Raw genomic sequence first — 22,902 nt, 5'->3', positions numbered from 1 at the left:
TTAATTAATTATAAAGTGTCATTTGGGGCATGGCCAACTTCTACTTTTTTGAAGTAGCTAGCAATGGGAGTACACGTTGAAAATGAAGACATTTGAATCTAAAATATTTTAATTGTTAAGGAGGTGAATTCAAACACTCAACCATAAAAACGATGTCACTACACTTTCCACGCCATGATGCCCCCTTCTGGAACAGAAATAAACATGCAAACTTCATGCACCAGACACCACCTGGTGTCAAACTGGTTATGTTCTTGCAGTCAGACGATGTCATCTATTTACATTTTTGGTGCCTTAAAATTGTACAAACCTGGTTATTTTCATTCCACAAAATAATAATACAGTGTTTTGGAGTGTATCATATTCAAATTGGAATATTTATCCCTCTGTCATGGTCCAAAGAAGACTTTTCCCACTGTTGAGCACAGCTTTGACTTATGCCTAAAACAAAACCAAGAACATCTGTCTCAGTCACATCTGTTACTGTGAACATTGATTTTTTTTTCCACTCATGTAACAGTCTATGCTGAAGAGTCTGTGCCCTGCAGTGAAACAGAAAAGTTCTTAACACCAGACATGACAGAAAACCCTCTGATCATGTGCAGGGTTTTTATCGTCTCCTCCTCACAGTGATTCATATTCCATTAGGTTCTGGTATGCTGGGCTCATTCACTTACATTAAAACATCTCTCCCTCTGTTAGTACAATTTAAATCCCTGATCCCTCTCCCAGTCCTATCTTCCATTTTGGCAGGAAGTCTCTGTCATAAAGATTAGTGCATAATCTCTGGGTTCTCCAGGGCTGTTCGTCAGGGGCAAGGACAGGAAAGAGTTGAAAAGAGGCCAGGAATAGTACTCTTGTTTTCCTCTGGTCAGGAAGTGGAGGAGCCCCATGTGTAGAGTGTGTGTGTGTGTGTTTTTGGAATTGAACCCAGCTTCTTCTTTTTTACAAGCCTTACATGTTTTTCGCTAAAAAACCCAAATTGTGAGGAATCTGCCTCCTCTTGTTTGTTCATTAGCGCCTCTGTGGGACATGGCAGCTAACTTCAATCACTACTCTAATGAGTCGGGAATAAAGTTGAAAGTGGGTCAGGCTGGAATGATCCCACTTTTGCTGTCTCATATTGAAACTTGTTTAAAATATAAATCATTGCCCTGTGTTTTGGATACATGGTGGAAGAGTGGCTAGTTCTCCTGCCTTACAACAAAACTGTCTAAGGATCGAAACTGTGTGGTTATTCAGACAGTAGTCCTTATTTATAGAGATTCCATGTTCTCCCTGTGCATTATTTATGTCATCATTATGGACTTCATTACATGGAGCAAAGATATGAGTTTGAGAGTGAATGTGTTTCTCTTCCTGTGGCCCTGTGATGGACCCCAAAACCTGTTGGGAATTTCCAGCCACCCTGCAGCCCTGACCAGGAGATAGATGGTCCTGGTCTTCTATGTCTGATTTTTGAAATTTTTGTTTAACTTCCAGATCAACACCAATGGTTTCGTTGCCACCGTGGAGCCGACAGAGGAGTCGACGTATCTCAGCGCGATGCCTCCAAAGTTTGGAATGATTGCAGCTCTGCAGGGAGACCTGGACACAAGTGACGGTGTGGGCAAAGTTTACTTTCGCCAAGACTCCAGGCCTGATGTTCTGCGTCAGGCAGCAGAGCACATCAACAGAGCCTTCCCTGATGACGATGAAGTCGATCCCACCCACACTGTGATCATCACCTGGGTTGATGTCGCCGCTCACGGCTCTCAAAGTCAAGACAAGAAGGTGAGCATCCAGATTGTTACTGTGGTCTCTGAAGAAAAACAATAGATGGACTAACGTCAGTATGTTTTATGATTACCCAGAGAAACACCTTCCAGCTGGTTATTGCCTCTTCGGAGAAGGCCTCCTTTGCTATAGTTCTATATCCAAGGGGTGGAATACAGTTTTCCTCCACACAAGACCCTGGTGTGACAATGCAGGCTGGCTTTAGCCAGGGTATTGTTCGTGGATTTCTGTTTTACCAACAGGGACCGTACTACCGCACCACCACAAATGAAGCTGAATCTGTCAGAGCGTTACAAGAGTAAGACTTGACAGACTGGAGATTGTTAACACCACAGCTGCTGCAAAAGTGTTAACTGACAATGTTACCTCTTCTAGGGAAACCAACTCTGGCGTGCGCGGTGTGTGGGTGTACGAGATCGGTACTTCTCCCTATTTTACCAATGTTGCACCAGGTGAGGTCCCTGACCTGCCTACTGAAGCCACACCACAGGGGGCGCCAGAAGGCTACGATGTTGATGTCGATGCAGTCAGGATCGTGCACACTGATGGACAGCAAGTAGAGTACCCCCCGTTTGAACCGGAAGGGGGGCAGATTGAAGTCCACCCAGTCCAGTATCAGCCACATCGACCAGAGAACCCAGAAGTGGTGGTGGTGGTGGACGACACAGACATCAATGTGGATGGTACAGTAATTCCACATAAAAAATATATATTGTTTTTCTGCTGTTTTAAATCGCTGAAAAATACAGTGTTTTTCTCTTTTCCATTTCCCAGTGTTTTCATACAACCTGGGGACATGTGCAAACAACAGGAAGAAGTGTTCCCAGTTTGCAGACTGCAGGGACTACGCCAGTGGGTACTGTTGCCACTGCAGGCCTGGCTTCTATGGAAATGGGATTGAGTGTGTGGCGGAAGGTAATTTACATTTTATTGAACGTGAACATGTCTCCGTCATCGTTAGGATCACTGCTGAAGATTTTGATGACATTTAAGTGTTATTTGACAAAAACATAACAGGTTTGTAAACAGTAAACAGTCAAGGCCAAAATAGGTTCAGTTCCATCTTTGTTGTCTCTCACTTTCAAGTAAATATATAAAAATATTTAAGTCCGTATAGATTTATCCCACAACGGACAAAGTATTTAAAGTTATTACAATTCCATTTGGGAATGAGGAAAGCTAAGTTGGATATTTGATGCTCAATTGTTTAAATTTTCAAGTCAAACTCACATTGTTTTAAACAACATGTCTGAAGTTATCCAGCCCTGGGGCCCATTTCCCCCCGGTCTTCTGGCTCTGAGCCAACATTTTATTTTATTTTTTTTATCAAGCACTCAGTTTTGCTTACCAAATTATCCCGTCAAAACATTTTCTGCACCATGTGACTTAGAAATATGACCCAATATAAAAAAAACATGACTAAATATTGTGTTTATTTTTGGTAAATTATATGTGTTTTTGTTGCCGAACTGTCCAATAAATAATCTCATAAATGAGTGTTTTCATCAGTGAGAGATAAGACTTGTCCGATGGGATTATTTAAAGTAAACACATAAAAAACGAGTCACATGGGAAAGCCTTGCTGGTGGACTGGACAAACCAGTATTTACATTTACAGTATATTCAACACATGGATGCCCCAAGACCCATTTATGGATCACAACCCAGCAGTTTAGAAACACTGCTTTAAGGTTTATGCTGTTGTGTGTCATTTCCAAATATGTATTAAGACTTATAACCTGTTGAACTTTTATGCTAGTTTCTAAAAACATTAAAAAAAATTTTAAAAGACTGTTCTGTCAGTTTGGAGGGTTTGCCCTGTGGACTTTTCTGTGTGACTAACTTGTGTGGTTTTGGTTTGTTTCCCAGGAAAACCACAGAGGATGAATGGTAAACTACATGGAAAAGTCCACGTGGGCAGATCTCCTTCAGCTGTGGAGTTCAGCAGCAACGATCTCCACTCGTATGTTGTCGCAAACGATGGCCGATCCTACGTGGCCATCAGCGACATCCCACATTCCGTCGGGCCCTCACTGCAGCCCCTGTCGGCCCTCGGTGGTGCAATCGGATGGGCCTTCGCCCTGGAGCAGCCAGGCTTCAAGAATGGCTTCAGTATTGTTGGTAATGAGTCACAAAAACATGACAATCTACATATTAGGGCTAAAGTCAGAATTAGTTTTAACTTTTTTATATTATTATTTGTTTAAAGTGCAGATATTGTGATACCTTCGATGTGTTTTTGCTGTTGTCAGTTCTCTAACTCTTAAATGTCCCATTCTCTATGCTCTCACTTACGCTCCTCTTCATTACAAAAGTGTAGAATCTTGAAGCCTAAATCCATCGCAACAACTGTCAGTGCTTGTGTCCGCACAGTTGGTCATACAGCTGCAGTTTTCCTGGCCCGTTCCAGCCGAATTCTCCTCAGATGACCTCAGACAGATGGCGGAAAGCCAAAGTTCATTCAGGGCCAGGGTCTCAAAGCTAACCTCTCCTCTGTCCTGTGAAGGGGGGGAGTTCACACGGCAGGCAGAGGTGACCTTTCTGCCAGAGAATGAGAAGCTGACCATCAAGCAGGAGTTCAAAGGTATTGATGAACATGACCACCTGGTTGTGAGCACTACCCTGAACGGTCGGGTCCCCGAGGTCCCTGAAGGAGCCACAGTGCAAGTCAACCCTTTTTCGGAGATCTACCAGTACAGCAACAACTGTAAGTTACAATCTGAAAAATATAAACACTGATTCACTCAGTCTGACTCTAGTCATTTTCCCATATTTCAAATCAAGCAAACACTGATTCACTATCACCTGTTTTGACAGTGATCACATCCTCCTCCACCCGGGACTACATTGTGAACCTGCCTGACGGATCCACCGACACCAGGACGTATCAGTGGCGTCAGACCATCTCCTTCCAGAGCTGCCAGCACGACGAGTCCTACAGAGACATGAAACCGACCCAGATGCTCAACGTGGACCAGATATTTGTCATGTATGACTCCAGTAATGAGCTCATCCGGTTTGCCATGAGCAACAAAATCGGGGACATCAACGGTGAGGTCATGGAGACAATTCCCGTCTTCCTGTTTTGCTTTGAACACACTTCCTTCCTGGAGTACAATACACACAGTCTATATTATCCTGATCAAAAGATGGTTGAAATCAGGGTTATGGTTTGGGTTTTTCTTGATCCTAAAAACCACCGGTTTATGAAATAGTAACGACAACTTTTTTGGCCATGTTTTAATTCTCAGGCGGGCAGCCAGAAGAAAACCCCTGTTTCACAGGAAGACATGGATGTGACACAAACGCTGTTTGCAGACCAGGAGACGGAAACCAGTTTACTTGCCAGTGTGCTGCTGGTTTTAATGGTGATGGCCGTGTATGTTCTGGTAAGACTAAAGTGTGATGAAGGCCATTCTTTCGCTTTAGAATTCTCTCTTTTTTTCTTTCTCCCAGACCTGAATTTAGTGGTTCAACATTATCACAGCATTTTACAAGTTTCCCACCAGATACAAAACTGAACCCTGCAAGTGGTATCTAAGCCATTACACTAAAGTAGGCACACCTTGCCTATTAAATGGAGCTGTACACCTCCAAAAATGTGTTGGAAAAATCACCTAGTTATCTAAACAATGGTTTGATTGCATTTTTTTCAAAGATAGTTTGTTTTTCTAAATTTAGTTAATGAAAGAAAAAAACAGGATATAGTCTAATAGTCTAAAATAGGACTGCATGCCTGTATTTTTGCCACTTGGTGTCTTTATATAGTAACAAAGTTTCTTTTTTCCCCTCTCCATCGTCATGTTCTGTGGAAGAACCGAACCGAGACCCTAAAGTTATTATTTTATACCGAGGTCCAATATGGCTGCACACAGAGCTTTTTTCTGCCTTTAATTAAACTACACTGTTTCCACGTCTGTTTACATCCACTGTTTAACTAAACCAGACTTCATAAAAGGCTTCCTTCCTGGGGAACTGCTCAATCTTCCCAATTAGCAGAGGAACTCCCAAATTGGGAGAAAAACTGTCCAGTTTTTTCCCAGATGGGGTTAAGAACTCCAGAATAGTTCCAAGCCTTATGGAGGATGATGGATTTAAAGGAAGGATCTATTTCAGACAGATGTTATCTTTAAAAACCTCACAATTAGGAAGCCTGATTGCACTGTCTTGTCTGACCTAACAACACGTGTGATATAGTCTGTAGTTTAAGTGAATTCAAAGTCAAAGGAGAATTTTGTCTTTATTATTACTCTTCGTTCGCGGTCAAGGGTAAGCAAAGGGAAACTGTAAATGTTTCTTGGCCTGCATAATAAGATGGACTAATATTTAACACACACGGCTCAGTTTGAATATATCACCATTCACCATTTTTAGAATTTATATTGAAAAGCTCAAAATATCAGGTCAAGTACTGTGCAACATGAATTGTTTTTATGCAAGGCTTCACATAACTCTGTTGCCCCTTCTTAGTGCCAGAAAGCTGGACATGGTGCTGGAATCTGGCACCATTAATCCACATTTGATCCTATTTGCTGCTTTTTAACAATTGTAGGTCTTAATTGAACTGGTAACCATATTCAGTACACTCACTGGACAGAATAAAAAGTGCCAAATAAAGTGTATGTTAAGTCTATGTTAATTTATTAGCGCAGTCTGAATACCTGCTCTAACCAGCGACTCCTTAAACTAGACTTTTTATTTTCCTGCGCAGCACTTGCTAAACATAGACAATAGTTTAGTCCACAAAAATATATATTTCTGTAACGTCTTAAAGTGAAGGGTGTTCTGCGGGTTTATTTTAATGTTATGGTTAATGTTGGTCGGTCTCTTTATTAGACATCGACGAGTGCAAAGAGAACCCTCACATCTGTAGCTTCCATGCTGTCTGCAACAACCAGCCCGGAACATTCCGTTGTGAATGTGACGATGGATATCAGTTTGCTAGCGACGGGCAGACCTGCATAGGTAAGTACTGTTTGTGAGTCTCCATAGTAATTTACCTCTCACCCTGTGTGGTTGCACAGGTCCACACAAAAACTGTAATGAAATGTTTGAAAATCATGGAGATCAGACTGAGCGAGACAAACGTCAGACTCCAAACTGTCACTTCACAGACAGTTGTGTGGAGATTGGCTTCACACATTCTCTAGCTTCTGATCAATAATGCAGAAACGTTCTCACTTTCCCTTCTCTCTTCAGCGGTTGACCGCCCCACTGACCCCTGTGAGGAAGGCACCCATACATGTGACATTCCTGAGCGTGCTCAGTGCAGCTATACCGGAGGTTCATCCTACATCTGCTCATGTCTGCCTGGATATATAGGAGATGGAAAAGTCTGCCAAGGTACATCAGCCAGACATTTAACCAAAAAGGTTTTTGAATAAAATGGAATCAGGCTGCTAACAGTCCCCATGTTTATATATATGTGTGTAAATGTTTTCTAGCTTTTTAAAATTCATAACATAAACATCTAAATATTAAATCAGTTCAACCACATCAACAAACATGTCCCAATGTAATGGTAGGTAGAGAATCTGTTTTTACTGGACATTTTTCCGGGTTTTTAATTGCAGATCAGGTTAAACTTCTGTTTAGTACAGGGATGTTTACGCAAAAACATTTCACACTTATACTGAAGTGTCATTCTTTAAATATATATCTACAGTAGTGATGAGTCTTTTTCTGTTGGCTAATCCTACCCAGACTAGCAACATTTCTTACTGTACTTATTCTTTGTATGTTCAGCTTGTATTTTATGGGTTAAAAAAAGAGAAAATACAGACAGAGGGTAGCACCACTGAAGATGATCACAACAGGCAACACTTCTACTGTTAAGCAAGAATTACTCTCAGTTACAATTATGACTAGAAAACAATAGCAGCTAGTCAGTCAGATTTCTGGTTATTAATATCAATTAATAAAATACTTTTTTTCCCAGTCCAGTAGATTGATATTTTGGGATTGACAGCTGCCAAAAACCTTTGCATTCTTGTTTTTTCAGAGCCTGGTGGTTTGGAAAAACATGAGCAGACAAGGACATTGCAGCAGTTATCATAGTTTTACAGCTTTAGGAAATGAAAAGACAGAAATTCGCTCTGTGAAGTGTCGTTTGTTACATTTCTTAGAAGGAAACCTCTCCTTAGACTCACTTTTGTGCGTGTGCGTTCAATGGTTTCAATTGAACCAAAGTTCACAAAGTTGTGAGAAATGTCAGGCATTTCTAACACATGTAAACACATGGAAAATAGTTGTAATTATTAAAACATCTGCTCAGGACTGGGGGAGGAGAAAAAGCTTACATAATCCATGTGCAGTGGGGGAAACAGCGGGGGAGAGTCTGCACTTCCTCAAACTAGTGCCACTGCATGAAAAAAGTTTTGCAGGCATTTAGTGAAATCTCCAGGGCAATTTATTCAAAAGTTTCCTGTAAATTTTTCATTGTTGTCCCTAATTGTTACTAGGATTCCAGCCCTTAATTTTGAACTATTTTAATATAATAGAACGGCTATATTGATGCTAGTTTAAAGCTATCTTCATTTGACTATTTTGTTTGGAATTATTTCTGTGGTGACTTTTTAGTCAATTTTGTTTTCATTTTTGCAAATGTTTGTCTGTAGCTAACTATGTCCATAGGGAGTAACATTTAGCTGCTCTTGTACCAGGCTAACTTTAATTTAGCTAGGTTTGCAGTAAATGTTTTATTCTCCAGCAAGAAATTCTTCTTTGAACTGTAGTTTTAGATGGTTCTTTTTTAGTGGGTCACGCCTCATTTCTTCACTTTGTCCCACTCATTTATTGCCGTTGTAAGATGTTCTGCACACTGTGGATCTCGGCCATAAAAGGCAGCAGCGCTCAGACAACATTTTATCCTACGATGACTCTCCTCCCTCCTTACTCACCTTCTTTCAATCCTGCCTGCAGACATCGATGAGTGCCAGCAGGGCAGGTGTCATCAGGATGCTGTGTGCTATAACACCGAGGGTTCATTTACCTGCCAGTGCAGGCCAGGGTATTATGGTGACGGCTTACACTGTGGTCCAGGTAAATCTACATTTGATATAATTCAATAAAGTAAAACAAAGTTTAATATTCTTGAAAACTTTAGAAGTTATATACAGGGATGTGCAATATTCACTTTTTGCAGAAATGCCGATATAATTTTTATTTATTTATCTGTACAAACCACTGCATGAGTATGAGATTAATTAAATGAGCGACAATGCTGCCATCTATTGACCTTTGCTTTAATATACATCCGTTTATCCCCAAAACAATTTTTTTTCACATCATTTGGCAAAAACCAAGGCATTGTGTTATCAGGTTTTCATTATAACGATTCTTACAGATATAACATAATATGCTAAAATCGGGCCAATAATACCAGTCGGCCAATAATATCAGTCGGCTGATATTCTCAGACATCCCTATTATATGCAAGTTTATAAGTTGTCGCTGTAATAAAGCAGAATACCAATATAAATGTAAATAAGCTTGTAATAAGGTTTTATTTTATCTTTTAACCTCATTCTGATGTAACAACAACAACTAATTTTATATATTTTCACCTAGGGAGGCCAAAAACTCAGTGTGAAAACCACAGAGACGGCCTCCTTTCTGTAACAGAGTTTGGTCCCAGAGGTCCGCGTCCTCCCGTTGGACAGTACATCCCCACGTGTGATCAGCATGGTGCCTATGAACCAATGCAGTGCCATGGCAGCACAGGACAGTGTTGGTGTGTAGACCGTAACGGACAGGAGATCCACGGGACACGATCTGGACCCGGCAGCAGACCAATGTGTGAGTGTGGACATCATTACTGTGCTGTACCTCCAGAAACTTCATGAGCTTTTGTAGTACACAGGCAGCAGTGTTGTGGTGGTTAGTGTTCAGACTTGATCATGTGTTTTTCACTCACCTAGGCATCGACCATGGTGTAGTGCCACCCACTGTGGGACCCGGCCCTCGCCCCGATGTCCACCCTCTGCCACCAGGGACACACTTGTTGTTTGCCCAGAGTGGCAGGATAGAACACGTCCCACTGGAGGGTTATGACATGAAGAAGGAAAATGCCAAAACTGTGCTCCATCTCCCAGTACGTTTTATTTTTTGTTCTTTCCTTTATTAGAAACAGTCTATTAGCAGACGACCTGGCCTGTGTGAATCATTTCAACCCCTGCATCTGTTTGCTGTTAGGACTCTTTGCCAGAAAAGTGACATGATTTAACACGTCTTCATATTTCTGCCTAAATCTGAGGCGAGCAGGATTGGTGGTTGACTCTTTAGTCTCATCTTCAGGGCAAACACTAAGCAGCTCACTTTCCTGATCTCCTCCCATGAGATGAGTGTGGACTGACACACACAGGCTTCATATGCAGCAGATGACCTGGGGCCATATCTGTACTCAAGCACTATTTATATCAAGCTGGTTATTTTCCAATTCTTTTGTAAAAACTTCTCCCTTCAGTGGCTGCGGTGCAGCAGAGGTAGAAGATGCCGATGTTGATATGAAAGCAGCCAGTAGGAAACCCCCCTCTTTTGAACAATCTACTGATTGGTCAATGTATTTCTTCACTGTAGGACGTCTTCAGAGTACTGCTTTGCTGCATTAGACCCTGTTAGCCTACATGCTAATGTATCTCTTGTCAAAAACTATTCCATTTTGCTCCTTAAGCCTGTCGCAAACAGTGTTCTAGATTAGCTGTAAAAGGACAAGGACAGGATTGTGCTTAATTTAACTGTGTAAACGTAGAGTCAACCATAGGATCTGGCCCATAATGGATATTTAAAAATTTTAATAATGTAATTAGAAAAAGTTTAAAGTTTAAAACAACTCAAAGCCAAACAAACAATAGTAATAAGTTGCTTTTGGTACACATGAACTCTAGACTTAAATTAAAGTTAAAGTAAAAATGCCTAGCCAAAGTAGAAACAACAGGAAAAGGGAAATAGAGAAACAGGAAATGCCTCACACAAAATGAGAAATGGAAAATGCAGTTAAGATACAGGGTCGAAATGTAAAAATCTCCCCTAGATAACTTACAGTAAAATGGCAAAAATAATCAAACGTTTAAAAAAGGAAAAATACTTTTAGAAATTTTAGGAGCCACATAAACACATCTCAGGGCCATGATCGACTGACTGGAGGATGTGTCACCTTTTAAAGCGAAGAAAAGTTCTGTTAGCAGTGACCAGTTACTGTCCATCCATCCACTCCTATACCAGTTCTGTCCTGACTCCCTCTGCTCCATACATACATTTAAGGCATGCTCTTTATTGGAGGCACATGGTGACATTCAAACTAATTATAAACATCACCCAGACATCTTTGGAATTACAAGCTGCCAAAGCAGCTGTCCTGGAGTCTGTTCTGAGGACTCACTCTGAGCATGTGACTCTGTTTGTTTGGATTTACGTCTAGACTTGAACGTCAAGAAAGAACAAGAACCCCCCCACACACACACACACACACATCTGCTTCACGTTTGGTCTTTATCTACAAACACATTTGAAACCCTTCAAAGATTGCTTGTTGACTCTTCCACAGGAAAAGGTAATCATCGGAGTGGCCTACGACTGTGTGGAGAAAATGGTCTACTGGAGTGAAATCACATCTCCCTCCATCAGCAGAGCAAGCATCCAGGGAGGGGAGCCGGTGGCCGTCATTAGATCAGGTGAGATCTTCTCTACTGTACTTTCATTTTTAGCCTTAAATAATGTGTTCAGTGAATAAGAAAAAAGAAGAGAAAGAAACTGTTGAAATGAAAAGGAACTCTCTACAGATTTGTCCAGCCCTGAGGGTATTGCCATTGATCACTTGGGGAGAACCATGTTCTGGACAGATTCCATGAAGGATCACATCGAGGTAGCCAGTCTGGACGGGTCCCATGTTTTCATGGTGAATCCCGCCCTCGTCACCCCTCGTGCCATTGTCACAGACCCTGCCAACGGGTCTGTAAAAGTGTTTTTGCTCTTGAATATTAACTACCAAAGTAAAAAAAACCTCTGTAGGGGTACAGTGGCCCCTGCCATGTTGGAGGTTCTGGGCTTAATTCCACCTTGTCCTAAATTGTGGTTATTTGTACAACAGTATTCTCTACTGGTCGGACTGGAACCGTGAAGCTCCCAAAATTGAGACCTCGTATATGGATGGCTCCAACCGGAGGGTGCTGGTGAAGGATGATCTGGGCCTGCCAAATGGCCTGACGTTGGACTCCCAGAGTTCTTTGCTCTGTTGGGCAGATGCAGGTGCTGTAGACTGTAGACAGTAGACAGATGACTCAGCTGTGAAATGATGTAAGCCTTTATGATCAGCACTAAGTGGAATCTCTCACCTGCAGGCACACATCAAGTGGAGTGCATGAACCCGGCCCAGGGAGACCGCAGGAAGGTTATTGAGGGGGTTCAGTATCCATTCGGAGTTACCTCCTTTGGCAGGAACCTCTACTACACTGACTGGCGAAGGTCTGATTTATTCTTGCATAATTACCATTGGCTTACTATACTGTTCAGAAGAGGTTTTAAAAAATACACACATTAAAAAATGTATTCTAATGTTTGCATTTTACTCGGTTGTTTTTAAATTACTACACAGATGAATTTGATGTAATTGGTTAATCCAGATTAGGTTAATTCAACACTCAAATGGAGTACAGATATGACTCTGAGTGTCAATGGTTGTTTGGTTCTGTACCTATGTGGCCTTGTGATGTTCTGGGTAACTGTACCCCTCCCAAACCCCCACCTTATTACCCATCTTGCCATGCTAAAAACGATAAAGCTGCAGAAGATGAATTTCTAAATTAAACCATGAATGAGTTAGGGCTGCCTTGATCTGTGTCTCCTCCGTGAAGTTCTGTCCAGATGGAGGAGCTAGAGTGTAGGTCAGAGGTCAAAGTACTCCCAGCACTTTCAGTATGAGTCCTTGTAGTTCCCCCACACTTGGACACTTTCTGTGTGCTGGCCGATGATATCCACTACCAGAAAGATGGGGGTTGGGACAACTTAGTGTGTGTGTGTGTGTGTGTGTACGTGTTTGTGTGTGGGTGAGGAGGCATCTTAAAAAGTGGCAGCTGCTTGCAATTTCTCAGTCTCAGCGTCTTTGAGTGAACTGCCCAGGGCCTCCTCTGTGATCTTGCCAAGGCTACAACCTCTCTATAGAAGGTTGAAAGGTGGAGGTGGGGTATCCACACTTTAGTTACCCTCACTGCTACTCCTTTACAAATCTGGTTTCCTATTAAAGGATATTTATGTCCAAAACAATCATCCGTAAACTCTTCTTCATTTTTGTCAGACTTACAGTGAACTCAACAGTCTGAAGGCGGAGCTCTGACATTTACCAAGTCTGGTTTCTCACAGATTTGTTGAACCTTCTTCCTATTTGTTTTAAACAGGGATGCTGTGATTGCAGTAGATCGATACGCTGCCAGGGAATCAGCCGAGTTCCAACCACAGAAACAGACTAAGTTGTATGGAATCACCACAGCCTACGCCCAGTGTCCTTCAGGTACCAGTACAGAGTTACATTGCTGCAGCACCACCAGATATTAAATAGAAAATAGGCGATAAAATAAATATATGTTTCAGTAACAATTAGCATCATTAGCAAGACAGCTGTGTCAAATGTGTTAGTTAATTATAGCTAACAGTTAGCCATTACAAGGCTGAATTGAAGCTTTTTTTGTTTTCTTTTTAGCCTATTTAGCCTTTTTGTTGTTTTGTTTTTTGTTGAGTTGTTTTTAGTGTATTATAGATTGGCCAATGTTTTTCCTGTTTTTACAATTTAGCTGGTGACTTTAGCTTTGAGCCAATCTGGAGCAATATCTTAGCTAACCTTAGCTGGTACAATCATATTTCTCCCTAACATCACAAACACAGGGACATTATTACCTCTGCTATTATAATTCTGATCAGACATTTGCTAACTTCTGACCACGGTCTGTGGACAGGTTTTCAATACATCTGTCACCAATGTGCAGACCCAATGAAGAGCCATTCTTAGAACTTAGAAGTAGTATGACCCTTGTTCACCTCGGGGTTACTGTTGAGTCTGCTCAATAACTCATTCCATCTACTCATCGTGAACCGACAGCCAAGGAGTAGTTCTAGGGTAGCTTGAAAAAGCTGAGAAATCACAGCTTCAACCTCAACCTCAACCCTGAATGTAGCACAAAGAATTCTGCAGCTATTCTCAATCACGTAGTGGAGGCATGACTGATGTTACTGTGCAACACCAGGCCTCACTCCCCCTTCTTGATAAGGCTGCATGTATTAAGCCAGGGAATGTGGAGCAAAGGGAGAGGGGCCTCCAACATCTGGAATTGGCCAGCTGTTACCTTAAAGTATGCTTGTTTCTGTTCAACAAATAGTGAAGAGCCCTTTTCCTGCTGCTCCTCTCTGCGGAGCCGGATGATTTGTTTGTACTGCAGCATTCATTTAGTTTGTATATTTTCTTGCTCCACCAGGACAAAACTACTGTGCTGTGAACAACGGGGGCTGCACTCACCTCTGTTTAGCAACACCAACCGGCCGCTCCTGCAAATGTCCCAGTAACGCTGTGGGTGTGGGCTGCGTGGAGAGAGACGGGTACTGACCTGAGGCAGCTGAGCCATGACACTGTTTGGAAGTTTGATCACAAATTAGGAGCCCCTCAGCATTACTAAACTATAGCTGCTGAAAATGCCACTGTAAACCAGAGGTGAACTCACTGTGCCTTTTATATTTCAGTGTCATGCTTCTCGACATTTTCCCACCGCCTTTATAAGATCACATTTGCCCTTCAGAATTGTAAATATAAACACTATAATATTGAATTATTTCCTGAGTGCACATAAACAGAGACTCAAGGGACATGCAGTATAATTTAATGTGAAATTAATCACAGTAATGTGTGACATCATCTCACGTGGGCTGTGTTACATTGTGGCATGTTTGGATTATTCCATGTGTTGTCTCATAGAAGTATTTAAGAAATAGTTGGAGTAAAAATGTCTAAACAAGCTGTTGGAATGCGTTTACATGTCGGGCAACAAAAGAATAAAGTTTTTTTCTAACGTGTTGGTCTGCTTGTTCTGTCTGTGGTAGGAGAGAAACACCTGGTGTTTGGTACTGTGTATTACAACTACATTTTTTATTTCAATGTTCTCCAGTCTTCCAAAGTTTGTGAACACATTATTGTTTTGGAACTACTTTGATTAATTTGTCAAATATTTAACCTAAATCGTTTGAACCTACGACAGGATAGATGGGTACCATACATGCGAAAGGAAATACTCCCACCTTGTGGACAAAATTAAACACGGCAACCTAGCGTCACGATGATTTAGAACAAAAAAAATTGAAATTACAATAAATGCAAATATTTGACACATTTAAGGTGTGTTGTCCAAATTCATGCTTTCATCATAAAAATCTGCTTAAAATGTTAATTACCGTTGAGTAAATAAGATGTTATTTAACAACAGCAGTCTAGTATTATATGGATTTGAATTCTATGTTGTTATATATTGTATACAAAGTTTACATGAAATATTACAGAAATGTATTATATTTTCTGTAAGACAGTAGACAAGGAAAAGGGGCGGCAATATTGCTGCCTTCCAGTCATCGTGCAGGGTTTAATCGCACCAATACACTTGCTTTGCTGGAAGGAGGATAGCATTAGCTGCCTCTCATTTCAGGAGAAAAGGTGTGTATAAAAATATTTTCTTTAATAACGCAAACTTGGTATATTAATTCTAACAAAAACAGGTTTGTAACAGAAGCGTAGATTTATTTTTTCAACAACGTTTAAGTCGCGTCGTAGTCTCTGCTTCAGTGTTGACAGCTGCCGAACATAGATGCGATGCTACAGCAGCTTAACTGCAGCCACGTTATACTGTAGGAAAGAAAACTGTCGGGACTGGGTAATGCGTTTTTGGAAAATATTAAGTCGAGGGAGAAATTGTTTGCTATAGAAACACTGAGAGGAAAACCAGCTTTTAAGCAAATATTTTTTTTATTTGAATTTGCGACTTTTCGTGACTGAGCTGTTGTAGTCGAAACAGATGAAGTAATGGAAACAGGTAGATAGCTGGATTTTCAAAACAAAATGTTCCCTACTGCATTCAATCTTAAATCGTTAAAATTTCAATGATTGAAAAATATAAATTTGTTTTTCGTTATTTTAATACATAAATTTGGTATTACTGTTGTTACTTATACCATTGAGCTACAACTGCAACAACTACTTTTTAAATGCATTCTTCTACTATCTATGCAGTTTTGTTTTGTTTTTTTCATTTAAGGTTCGGAGTGGGTTTAACAGTTTCCTGCACAAAAAACATTATTTTTTACTGTTTACAGCTTATATTACTCGACCAGTAACATGTTTTGTGTCGTCACTTAAATGTAATTTCTTGTATGAGGCGAATGTATTTATAACTTTATAATTCAAGCCTTAACTCAAGAGTTCTTTTTTTATTGTGACAGCAGAAATCTGCTACCGGAAGTGGATGTATTGAATTCGGCAGACTCATTGACGCAGCTTATGTCAGACGTGCTAGCTACAATAACCGAGTGTGTTATTAGTCGTTTTTTATATTGTTTTTATTTTTTATTTTTGTAATGGATAATGCCAGTATGTGTCGATCCGGTCTTTTCAAAGTTTCTGTTTCAGTCTGAATCAAACGCATGTCAGAAAGCAATTTAAGAGAGGCAAAAGAATATGCTGCTGTTATTGTCAGCTGATTATTTTGGCTCCACCACACTGACTCTGTTTTTCTGCAGAGTCCAGTTGAAAAGTGAAGGAACAGGACAGAAAATCATGAGGCTGATATGAAAGACTCAGGAGAAGATCTGAGGATTGGTCCCCTTCTGTCCGGGTCACTCTCTGTCACCTGGAGGAGCAGGGAGAAGACCTGCAGGAGAAATTAAGTCATTCCTGTCTCTGGCCTGACTGCTGTACAACACGACCATGGCCGGTGTTCAGCAGACTGAACTGTCATATGCGTGGGAAAAGTACATGGACTGTAGGCTGCAAGGAGCAGATCTGCAGGTAGGAGCAGATGATAAATACTTTTAAAATCACTCTTGTTTCTTTCCTGCTCAAATCCAATACTGTGAGCTTAAGGCTCTTTTCTGAAAGGCTTTAATAAAATTATTTTATAGCAGTGTTCTAAAGTACGATTTTCGCTCTCTGACACCTTCCAAAACCAACTTAATCTGGCATACAAAAAGTAAAATTTAACCATCATTTATTAGCACTATGCAATAAACCAAAACTAAAAAAAACCTATAGAAATGTAGTAGAAATAATAAAAGTAGGCAAAAAAGGTACAAAAACATGGTTGATAAATAAACAAAAGTTACACAATATATTGATCCAAGCTAGAGAATGCCTCCATATTTAATAAAGACAATTAAGATAAACAGAAACAAAGAAATACCTAATAGACACAAAAGGGCTAAAAGTACAAATTGAGAAAAAGGAAAAATATAGCATTCATTTGTTAATTTAAATTTGGCAAAATGAACCCAAGGCAGTTTTAGGACACACTCCAAAATGTAGTGCATAATGCATTTAAATAGTTCTGGTGGTGAATTAGGATTTGTTCTCTGTTAGGTGAATCTGCGGTCACACACAGTAATCCAACAATGGCAAACAGTGTTGAGATTAATTCTCTTAATCTTTTCCTTGGATTTGTGCTGAATAAAGTACTTTTTGGGCTTAGCTGGTCTACAGAGATTTGCAGTTTATAGAATCTATTGTAAAACTCAAAACATACAGTGACCTTATTGACATTTTACTGGGACATAATTACCACACAAATGTTTTGATTTTTCTTTGCTTACCGTACCGTTTCTGAGCTTACTGTATGAAGTTGTGTAAGTGTACTGGGAGTATCATAAGATAATGAGTTACTCAGTAGGTGTTTTCCAGTCTCACTGTCTTTGAACTTAAAAAACGCTCTGTATGTCTCCTGAGAGCTGCTTACAGACCTGTCCAGGATGTCAGTTTGTGTCACGTGTTCATTTGTGTGCACAGAAGCGAAATATACTAATGCAGCATTGGTGAGTCATTTCGACACACTAAGGTGGATGCAGGTGTGAACCACAAGTTGTGTCACAGTGTATCACAAAAATGAGCCAGAGCACAAAATCTCTGTCAGGCCTCAGCAGCTCCACTTACACACAACCAGCAGAGGCCAGATCATGAGATGAGGATTAAGATCAGACCTCCGGCCCGACCCTGATAAACACACACACAATAATTCTGCAGAAACAGCAGCCGTTATATTTTAATCTAATGGACGCTGTTTGAAAAGCCTCTGTTCTTTTTATCTTTCCTGGAAACCTTGCTTCCCGACTTCCTCGTCCTGCAGATGTCTTGTCTTGAGTTGTTGTTCTGCTTCATTGCCTTGTTAATCATGTTGTTGTGCATCGGGATGTCAGCTCTGGAAATGTTGCTGGTTTTTCAGTTGCCATGACGTAAACACATTGATTGCAGAAGGCGGGGTCTGCTGTTCTATTCATGGCAACTTTTCATGTCACGTTTGGATGTGACGTCTCCCCTGGGACGACTGTGTTTGCTTCTCCACTTGGCGCCTTTGTGTGTCTGAGCACGTGTGTGCGCCTGTTTGTGTGTGATAGGCGACTGAAGGATGCTGAAGTGAGATCATCTGTGCTCTTCAGTTTGCCCTCCTTCCTGATGGAATCTGATTAGGGACAACAATCACGATGAATTGCTGAGCTGCTGTTCCATGTGATTTACTGACACAACAGGGTCAAAAATGAACACGGGCTTGTGCAAAACATACTGAAAACATCTGAAGTAGTCCCTAAAGTTACAGGAGGATGTTTTACGTTTTTCATAAAAATAGAAGTTAGTAGCGATGGCATCGATCCGATACTCAGGACCCGTACTGGGCCGATTAGTCAGAAATTTTAAGAATTTTGTTATCTTATGAAGAAAACGTGTTCTGGACGTCGTACATTTGTGTCCAACAAAAAGAAGTGTAAAATTAAACCAAAGTTATGTTTAACAGTTAATGTGAAGGAGTACATTTCCTTCTGTGTTGATTTTTCTCTTCTGTCTCTGGTGTTTATTTCTGAAGTAACCCTGGGTTAGGTCAGCACTGGCTGATGATTGACCTCACTTTGATTTTGTTTCTCTTTCTGTTCTGACTGCTTTCTCACAACAGTAATGCTTCATTTAAAGGGACAACACTGTTTAATGTAATTTTGCCATGTTTCTGTTCCTGAGAAAATTATTTTCTTTATTACTACCGACACCTCACAAACACATTCACTGTTTAATCTTTTTTATAAATAACTAAGTCTGATGGGGAAAATCTGTCGCTGATGTTAAAAAAGTATCTCTTCTTGAAATTTTCTTTAAAAAACGTATACTAATTAAAAAGGTGATTTTTAAAAAATCATATTGTTTGTAGAGAGAAACAGTTTCAGTTTCCTCTGTATTGTTGCTTTCAACATGAGGTAACAGGATGTTTCAAAACACACGAGTGAAGTTAGTGGTGGTGTTAGTATGAAGGGTTTCACTTTTTGTGTTTTGTTTTTTTTTTTGTTGCCAGCAGTCAAAGGTAATTGGCTTTCAGTTCAGATTTCAGTTTGACATCAAGCACCTCCCATTAGACAGCTATCTAAATTTGTTGGACTACTTCATCTATTTGCATTTTCTTTGCGGCAGTCTGACCCCACTCGTCTTGTAAGTATTTTTAAGGTTTTGTACAGTTTATCGAAGTGATAGGTTGTAATGGAAAGTCTTTGTTTGAACAAGTCAAGTGATGTAAAACTTGTCAAACATTTTGGCCAGATTTGCTTAGCTTTCCAAGATCAGGCCTGTGTTTTCATTCTACTAGAGGTAAAACTGAATGTCTAAGGAAGATTGAACCTCATGGAGCCGAGCACAATGTGGAAATGCATATTTAAACAAAAAAACTTGTTCAGTGTTTGTTCTTTTTGTCTAGTTTTTACTTGTCAAGATTAAACAATTTGAGAGCCGCCCAACTTTACCCCTGTGACATGATGGTATAAGCTGCTCTGTGCACATTGCCTGCCTGAATACATTATCAGAGACAATATCCTGTGCAGTTTGTTTGGCAGTCAGCTGTAATATGTTTAACTGCTCGTGCTCACAAGAAATTGTCTCCATTAAAATGTGAGTAGATTCAAATCTGTGTCAGTGCAGTGGTGACGTGGGCTGAAGCACCGAGTGCTTTCATTGCTCATCCTTATCATTCATCAGTCGTTGAACAGAGAAACTATTGTCTTCAATGTTACTTAACTTTATAATATTTCAATCACTATATGGACTCTGTTAATATCTACAAGCCTTACCAGAGAGTAAGCAGGAAATACAATAAAGTTTTGTTAGCATCTAGCTGTCTATTCTTTCCACAGTGCAATTTGAATGTCGTGTTTGTCTGTTGTCTGCATAGGTACAACAACTTCCTTAAAACAACCGCAACAATAACAAAAAAAAACTATCCATATAAAATATTTATATTATAGACCTGTGTGACATCACTCAGATTATTCAGCACATTTATCCAACATTTAAATTCAATTTGCAGAGGGCTCTAGTAAAACTAGAAAGGGGAGTTGTTAACTGAATGCAAATTACTCGCCACAGTCCGAACATAAAAAGCATGCAGGCAGACTTTGATCACAAACACCTTGTGATCATCACACAACTTTGAACCCAGGCTGTTATAAGTGCTATTTTTTAGCAGCGTTTTTTCCTTTTTATGTCATTGTTTACCAGTGTCTTCTCAGTTGAGTGGCTCTGCAATCACCACTGGTTGACCACAGGACACCTTTCACATCTGCATTTGTTGTTCCACTTGTTTCCAGCCTATCTTTTACCGGCTCTGGTCTCCAGGGCAGCTCTAAACGCTTGGCTGAATGGATGAATTATTCATCTCTCTACTTCTGGACTGAGTCAGACTCCAGCCAGTGCTGTGCATCAGCTTTTTTTCCAACCAGTGGCAGTTTATTAATTCAGATCTCTCCCATCGAAAAGTCAGCCTCAGGCCACAAGGGAAGAGAAAGGCCAAAGCAGGCTTTTTGGATGGTAATTTTCACCAACAACAGCCTGGACACTATCTCTCTGTAATAAAAAAAAAACAATAGAGCAGAGATCAGCACGTTTTCATTTCCTTCACAGTGGCTACTCTTGGATAAAGGTTACTGTTTGTGAGAGTCTGAGTCTGAGACAAGCACCAGCGTCCTTTTTGATGGTAGCCTTTTGACATTATAGCATGCGTTAAGGAGTGAAAGTTATCTGCAGTGTTGTGTGTAGAGGCTTTGCTATCTGATTTGTAGTTTGTGAGGAAATGCAGAACGTTAGGCACTCCTCATGATGCTTATAACCCAAATGTCAAATTAGATCAGCCGAGATCTCAAAACAGGAAAAAAAACATTGCGTAACCAATGCTGCGTGTCCTTTCTCACGAGGACAGGATCACATCGCTTTCACTGACTTTGCCAAGTTCTAGTTTACCCAATTATCTGAAGAAAGCTTGAGAGGAGCGTCTGTAGCAGCCAGGGTGATTCAGTCACCAGACACCCATGACTAAGCCACGCATGCTAAAGGCAGGTCATGTCTCAAACTATGGGATTAAATTTATCCCAAGGTTTTTTTGTTGTTGTTTTTTAACAATTTCAACCCTGTTTTTTTACTTTGGGATTCTTATGAATGATTTTAACAGATGTATCAATGCTCAATAATCATGCATAAAACTGGCTTTATGCAGTTGACAATGTGGTTTGGGTTGAGTCCTCATTCGCACACTTACTTAACCCTAACCCACAGAGCTGTGCCACCTTTACAACACTTCCTTTCGTTTCATAGTATATTTGTTAAAACACAACATGAAAGACGTTTGTATCTGTGCTCAGTTTTGACCAGCACACAAATTAGAACACCTTTACTTGTATCAGTTTATACTATTATGGAGAAAACCTGTCTTCAAACACAAAGTTTCTGTCAGAACAGAACAAGTGTAGCTCAACTGTGTCATACGTAGTGTTGCAATGTGTCTGGCAGCAAGAACAAAGGAAACGTCAACACAACCACAAATTTTTTTTTGTGAGGAGTTTTATTTTTTTCTTAGGTGGACACTTTAGGTCTTTAGGGTTTGTAGCCATACTTCTGTCAGAAATATAAACTTATTGGTAGTCATTTAGATCACTGGGCTTTGCAAAGCATTATACCAAGATGCAGAGATTTATTAAATAAAACAACCCAGAGCTATTACATAACAGGGCATGTAATAACAGAAACTTTTGGTGAAAAGGTAGCAAAAATAGCTAAAGGTTTGGCAGAAGCTCACACTGCCTGTCTAGTTTTTTCAGTTTACTCTGTTTAGTTTACTCTGATGACAGGTATTAAAGGTATATAGTATATATATTTTCTGTTATTAATAATATTTTATTATTACTGTTATTGCACAAGTCGTAAAAAACATAATTATTTTGCATGTATTTCAAATAATTTCCCAATTAATATGCAGGCCAACTGTAGAAATTTCATTTTGATTAGCATATGTGGTAATTAGCTAGTGAAAACAGCTCATTGTCTCTACCCCACAGATTACCTGTGCAATTTAGGGTTCATCACAGCAGAGGAAAAGTCAGAGCTTTCTGTTTGTTTGCGGTAATGGGCTCTGTCAAATTTCCTCTCTAAGCTTTATTAATCTGTATTGGCAGTCTCCCACTGTCAAATCACCCTGGCTGCTTTGTGCTGCTGAGTGCTCTGTGATATTGAATTAGACCCTCGGAGGAAAAAGCAACTCAGTTCCACCAAAACTGTTGTTATTGTAAATCACTCAGTTTCCTGTGCGAAAAAAGAATGTGCCCCAAAATAGGTGCACTGATAAGACAAGGGCAATGCCAAATTATAGATTTTCATTTTAGTTTTTGTTTTTTTATTGAAGTCAGAGCGCACCTGTCCAACATAGCTTCTGCTTTTAAACCAACAAATTGGGCTTTTTTCGGTCTCCTTTGTTTTATCTCAATAATTGCTGCATTTCTTTTCATTTACCATTATGTAATTTTCGTTTTATACTTCTGTCTCCTAAGTTGTTCATTTCCTTTTCTGCCTTTTCTCATCTCCTGTGTGTGACGTTG

General features: G+C 40.1%; 2 protein-coding genes across 2 annotated transcripts in view; both read left to right on the top strand.

Annotated features, from left to right (window-relative positions):
* The window catches only part of nid1a (nidogen 1a), a 16,120-nt gene extending 1,291 nt beyond the window's left edge, over positions 1–14,829 (top strand). The window contains exons 2-20 of the mRNA XM_008322338.3: positions 1,483–1,773; positions 1,854–2,074; positions 2,152–2,459; positions 2,551–2,691; positions 3,646–3,897; positions 4,283–4,483; positions 4,594–4,827; positions 5,028–5,165; positions 6,613–6,741; positions 6,976–7,119; positions 8,698–8,817; positions 9,346–9,573; positions 9,696–9,868; positions 11,321–11,447; positions 11,556–11,724; positions 11,864–12,021; positions 12,114–12,237; positions 13,167–13,279; positions 14,238–14,829. Coding sequence (XP_008320560.1) covers positions 1,483–1,773; positions 1,854–2,074; positions 2,152–2,459; positions 2,551–2,691; positions 3,646–3,897; positions 4,283–4,483; positions 4,594–4,827; positions 5,028–5,165; positions 6,613–6,741; positions 6,976–7,119; positions 8,698–8,817; positions 9,346–9,573; positions 9,696–9,868; positions 11,321–11,447; positions 11,556–11,724; positions 11,864–12,021; positions 12,114–12,237; positions 13,167–13,279; positions 14,238–14,365 — 3,399 coding nt within the window. The 3' untranslated portion in view covers positions 14,366–14,829. The remainder of the gene's footprint in view (positions 1–1,482; positions 1,774–1,853; positions 2,075–2,151; positions 2,460–2,550; positions 2,692–3,645; positions 3,898–4,282; positions 4,484–4,593; positions 4,828–5,027; positions 5,166–6,612; positions 6,742–6,975; positions 7,120–8,697; positions 8,818–9,345; positions 9,574–9,695; positions 9,869–11,320; positions 11,448–11,555; positions 11,725–11,863; positions 12,022–12,113; positions 12,238–13,166; positions 13,280–14,237) is intronic.
* Positions 14,830–15,387: 558 nt separating this feature from the next.
* The window catches only part of lyst (lysosomal trafficking regulator), a 54,667-nt gene continuing 47,152 nt past the window's right edge, over positions 15,388–22,902 (top strand). Inside the window, 2 exon segments of the mRNA XM_025061053.1 lie at positions 15,388–15,460; positions 16,540–16,807. Coding sequence (XP_024916821.1) covers positions 16,727–16,807 — 81 coding nt within the window. The 5' untranslated portion in view covers positions 15,388–15,460; positions 16,540–16,726.

Source organism: Cynoglossus semilaevis, chromosome 12 (assembly GCF_000523025.1).
Source record: "Cynoglossus semilaevis isolate Cse_v1.0 chromosome 12, Cse_v1.0, whole genome shotgun sequence".
Taxonomy (NCBI): domain Eukaryota; kingdom Metazoa; phylum Chordata; class Actinopteri; order Pleuronectiformes; family Cynoglossidae; genus Cynoglossus; species Cynoglossus semilaevis.
Note: the sequence above shows the minus strand (reverse complement) of the source record. Positions and strands in the feature narration are given on the sequence as shown.